We start from the raw sequence: 4,937 nt of genomic DNA, 5'->3' as shown, positions 1-4,937 counted from the left end.
TCCACAGTCAATGAGTTTTCCAGGTCTGCTATAACACGTAACAAGACCTGGTTGGCTTCCATAACAGGAATTGGTTTCACAGTTTTGGAGGCTAGACATTCACAATTTTCCTTTTCCAAAGTCTGAAACATTCTGCTGGTGGCTTATGGGAAATGCCTGGCTTCCCTTAGCTTGTGGGTGCCTCTCTGTCTCTGCCAGAGGACCATCTCTCTCCTTTTCTGGCTTTACTTCTGTGTCCAATATCCTTTGCTTATAGACTGACCTTGACTCAATTTGGCCTCATTTAGTGGGATCTTCAAGGAGCCGCTTTACAAATGAACCCCCCCCCACAGGACTGGGGTTAGGACTAAACATGCCTTGTGGGGGGCACGATTCAGTTGCCAACAGTGTGGAAATGTTACTGTTGGTCCACGTGGAAAGTGATTTTTAAAATATGGGATGAAGGTATGTGGGTGAGTGAGTGCTGCATTTCATATCTAAAATCTGGGACACACCTTCCTTCTCCCTGGGAGCCTATTGGAGCTGTGATTTACAATGTATGGAGTCTTAGTGGCACAGAGTTCAAAAAGCAATGCTCCACACAACTGATAAAAGGTAGCTTGGAGGGGATTCCATCACCTGCTGTGAAGCAAGTTAGGACAGCACGCTTTCGGTGTGCATGGACTCTATGTCTCCATATTTGTAATGAAGGATAATAATAGTACTTACCTCAGGGTTGTTGAGAGAATTAATTGAGGAACTGTGTGTCAAATATTTGGCTGCATGGCTATATTCATTTATACAACCAGTAACATTTCACGCAGCTGCTTATCTTTTCTTCCCAACTTTGTCACATCAGACGCTTATTTACGGAACATTAGCCCTGCTTCTGCTCCTGCTTCCAAAACCTGTCCAGCGTTGACGCTTAACCTTTGCACCGTGGGTGTTGATTGGAGAAGTTAAACCATCACTCATGCCCGAGGGTTTCTTTTCTCCCCTGGTCTTTCAACAACTTTTCTGCTAGGTTAGGATCTTTCCCGTTTCCTTTCCCTTCATCAGGACCCCTGGGTGCCTTTTCATGTTCTCATGAGGGCGGCCTCCTCTCACCAGAGTCAGGATGAGTCAGAACATCTCCCAGGCCACGTTACTGGGGAAATCCAGCCTTTCCTAGGACGGGCCCGTCTGCACTGCTCTGCTTCCTGCTGTAATGCACGGCTGTCCCCCAGCCCTGGAGAGTAACTGGAACCGCTGCTCTCCTGGCCTGGGGTCAGGATGCCACTCCTTCTGCCCAGCGGGGCTGACCTGAGGAGCAGAGACCCACGGGGAGCCTGGGACGGAGCAGAGGAAAAAGCCTGGTCATGTGAAAACAGATCTTTATTTTTCCATCGGGTCAGACACAGGTGCTAACAATTGACTGAGAAGCTGGCACAAGCGCTGGTCCCAGGTGGGCGTGCTGTGGGCGCCTGGAGAACAAGCAGAGGAGCCCTCTGGGGGCAGCTGGGAAACCTCTCTGGGAGCACCTCAGGGGCTGGGCAAGGGAAAGGAGATTGGGGCATTGAGAGAGAACACTTCAGGCTGGGCTTGATTCTTGGAATTCTGGATCCTTGCATTTTCCCAAATTCCTTGTCTCTGCATCAGGAATCCCGGTCAGCAGCAGCCCCCAGAGCTGTGGCCGCAGCCAGGTCCCCCGAACTCTCCCCTGCCACTGTCGCAGCCTTCGGAGCTCTGGCGCCGGCACCGGTGGGCTCTGCGGGGCCTGTGGGGGCTCAGGCAGCCGCTGCCCTGGGCGCTGTGGCCGCAGCCCGAAGAGGCTGGAGGCAAACACTGCGCTGGGCTCTTTGGGGGGCACTTGGGGGAGGAGCACTTGGGCGGGGGCGGGCACTGCTGCTGGCTCTGCTGGCAGGACATCTCGGCAGGGGGTCAGCGAGCCTGGACAGATTAAAGAAAAGGATCAGTATAAACGCTTTAGACCCGTGTCTCTTCTACGAATGGGTTTGATAAAACCCTTAGTCCAAGGACCAGCGGCTTCCTGAGTTGTGAGCTTCAGAAGGAAAATGGAAACTGATTTCAGGTTAATTTGAACTGGCAAGTCATTTCCCTGTATTTTACCCTCCTTTCAGGAAAGAATCCTGATGTCTTCTAATTGGACCCCAAGGCTTCTTGTTTTCATAGAAACATGGAATCAAATATTCCCATTCAGGAGACGACTCCTGCTGTGTGTCTCTGGCACAGGCACGTCCCGTAGGACAGAAAGGAGGCAGAATGCTGAGGGTCAGCGTTCAGGCCTGTCCCAGAGCCCATGACGCAGCCCACAGAGCCCCCCCTGCTCACTGTGCCCCTCCTGCCCCAGCAGCCACCGAGGGCCGCCTCCTGTTGCCTCCACGCCAGGTGTCTCTGCTTCCCTTCTCCCACGGATGGTGGGCTGGTCTACTGAACGCGGCAGCCAAGCTGCTGTTCCCTTGTACATACTCACCGGATGCGGGGAAGGCAGGAAAAAGCGGTTCCAGAGGAGACTGTGCGTGAGGAGCTCAGGGCAGGAGCCTTTTATCCTTCACTGGCTTGTGATGCACAGCTTGAGCACGATGCTGCTTTCATAGCCCAGGGGGAGGATGACAGAGCGAGTGCCCACGGCACAGCCTTGAACCTCTTCCTGCTGAGACAGCCGACCAGAGGGAACCAGGAAATATTGACGGCTGCTCTGTACACCTCCCAAAAGGTCTGTTGTGGGCCCTCCATTCTTCCTCCTTTCATTCATTCAGCTCAGATGCTTTGACTTCAGCTCTGCACCTTACTTTTTTTTTTAGGGTAGTTAGAATGTAAAGATGCACTTGACACATTTTCTGATCTTCAGTAGTCCAAGTTTACCTGGACATACATCAGACAAGCACACATATATGTCTGATATCATATGATTCCTCATTGATACAGACATCTCCAAATATATGTCTTTTAGGATCTCTATTGCAACGTGTATCTCCAAGGGTAATGAGAGAGTCACGTGTAATCAACTCCTGCCTCTTGGAGGTGAGAACACTAGACTATGTGTGGGGAAATGGACAGAGAATGGGGTCTAGAGCCTGTCTGGATCAGTTGGGGTCCCTGGTAGAACTGACCCAGGAGGCAGCTTGGGGTCCCTGGAAAGAGGAAAGAAAGCCAAGGCGGATTATATGGACTAGTGGACAAAATAGCAAAAGGACCTACAACAGTTAATATCACAAGAACTGCAGTTAATAGGGAAAAAAGTCAGTTTGCTACTATTTAGCTTCTTGTGGGATGTGTGATAGTGATTATAAATAGATGAAGTGCTCCAGAAGTGTGAAATATTTGAGGTGATAATGGTAGTCATGGAGATGATTTTGCTCAATAAGTTGCTAATGATGAAATTGATGATGGTGGCGATGTCACGTGCCTATTATTTAATAGAACAAACCTGATAATTTCTAAGGTTTGTAGATGATGATTTTTATAAAATGTAAATCCGGCTTTACTGTTGGATTTTATTACTCATCACTGCTATCATAATAAAAGTATTTTTGTTTTCCAAAAATTGCATTCAGAACTACAACAGAACATTAATAATTTATATTTAAATTAAATGATAATTTTAAGGGAAACATTTTTATGGCAAATGTACATGATTCTTCTCTGTACTTTGTAGCTTACGGGATTAGTTCCTGCTTTTAGGCACTAAACTCATTATAAAGGTGTTCACTTTACACCATATCTCTTTTTTCATTTTTACTTTTTGCATGGGCAGGCACTGGGAATCGAACCCAGGTCTTTGGCATGGCAGGCGAGAACTCTGCCAGCTGAGCTATCATGGCCCACCCCATACCGTATCTCTTTTAAAATATAGGAAACCCATGATCTATTTTGAGATACCTGTGGGAGAATGAGTTGCCTTGGGCCACAGGGACAGTGGCTTTGGATGGGGCAGGGGGAAAAGGTTGCAGCTGGTATTGATGCCCTTCGCTGGTATTCTCTGTCCCCAGAATGAGGTCTCCTGCTGAGAGGTTATTTTAGACTTAGCCCCAGAACTGGCCCCTTCCCTCCCACCTTTGAGGACCCCACCAATTGACAATGCCTTAGAAGAAATTATTCATGAAAAGTGAAATGGGTGCTTTCCCATATTAGACTGACAGGTGAAGCTGAAGAGGGACATAAAAGGTTGAAAAACACATTTCAACTTTACCCAGTATTATCACCAGTGGTATAGCCCAAGAGAGTGACAGATGGGGAGGGAACCAGCCCAGGGAAGGCCTGCTCCTGGGTAACTCTGGTTCTCCTGAAGGGTCCATCCTCATTCTCAGTGTGTGACTCCAGCTGGAGTCATTACCTCCTGTCTTTCCTCTTGCAGGTACAATATTGGGCTTGAGCTCCCTCCCCTTATTAACTGCCATCACCGGCACTTCCCCTTCTGCAAATTCTTCTTCCTCAAGTCATGCATTCCCCTATTCCTTCACGTAATAAACTTCTCCTGAGCACCGTCAATGCTATCCCAGCAGAGACCGTCAGGGTCACACCTGTAATGGAATGAAGTTGTCCTCACTGGCTCGTTGCAGGGAGGGAGATGGTGCACTGTGCACGAACATTAACTGGTACTTGTAATAGGATTTGGGCTTGTGTTGGGTAATTTTGGGAAGAACTCAGGGAAGTAAAGTTGCTCTGGATTGGGTGCTGTCAGAAAGGAGGGGCACTTCTTTGATTGGCAATCTTAATAATTTTTAACTAAAAAGAAGGAGCAATGGAGCAAGGCTGACGTTGTAATTGTTAAAGAAGTAGCAGTCACTCATATTAGTTGAGAGGAGGGGATTTTGGGTCATTTTTTTGTTGCTGTTAAGGAGTCTGTTTTGTCTCATTCTGTAAGGGCCAAGAGTTGGATTATGTGATGATGGAATTCCATGAAATTGTTTATATTCAGCCCCAAAGCAATATGGCCTACCTACTAGAGCCAGACC

General features: G+C 48.2%; 1 protein-coding gene across 1 annotated transcript; it reads right to left on the bottom strand.

The window, feature by feature from the left end:
• Positions 1-1,357: 1,357 nt before the first annotated feature.
• On the bottom strand, positions 1,358-1,903 carry LOC143678706 (late cornified envelope protein 3C-like). Its single transcript, XM_077155670.1, has one exon. It carries the CDS (start codon positions 1,885-1,887, stop codon positions 1,627-1,629), a length of 261 nt encoding a protein of 86 aa, XP_077011785.1. The 5' UTR covers positions 1,888-1,903; the 3' UTR covers positions 1,358-1,626.
• Positions 1,904-4,937: the final 3,034 nt, after the last annotated feature.

The sequence above is a fragment of the Tamandua tetradactyla genome, chromosome 4 (genome assembly GCF_023851605.1).
Source record: "Tamandua tetradactyla isolate mTamTet1 chromosome 4, mTamTet1.pri, whole genome shotgun sequence".
Classification (NCBI taxonomy): Eukaryota; Metazoa; Chordata; class Mammalia; order Pilosa; family Myrmecophagidae; genus Tamandua; species Tamandua tetradactyla.
The sequence above is the reverse complement of the archived record's forward strand: the minus strand, read 5'-3'. Positions and strand labels throughout refer to the sequence as shown.

Bases quoted from the DNA above. Each gene is read 5' to 3' on its own strand.
- LOC143678706 (XM_077155670.1), bottom strand. From the start codon at position 1,887: ATGTCCTGCCAGCAGAGCCAGCAGCAGTGCCCGCCCCCGCCCAAGTGC.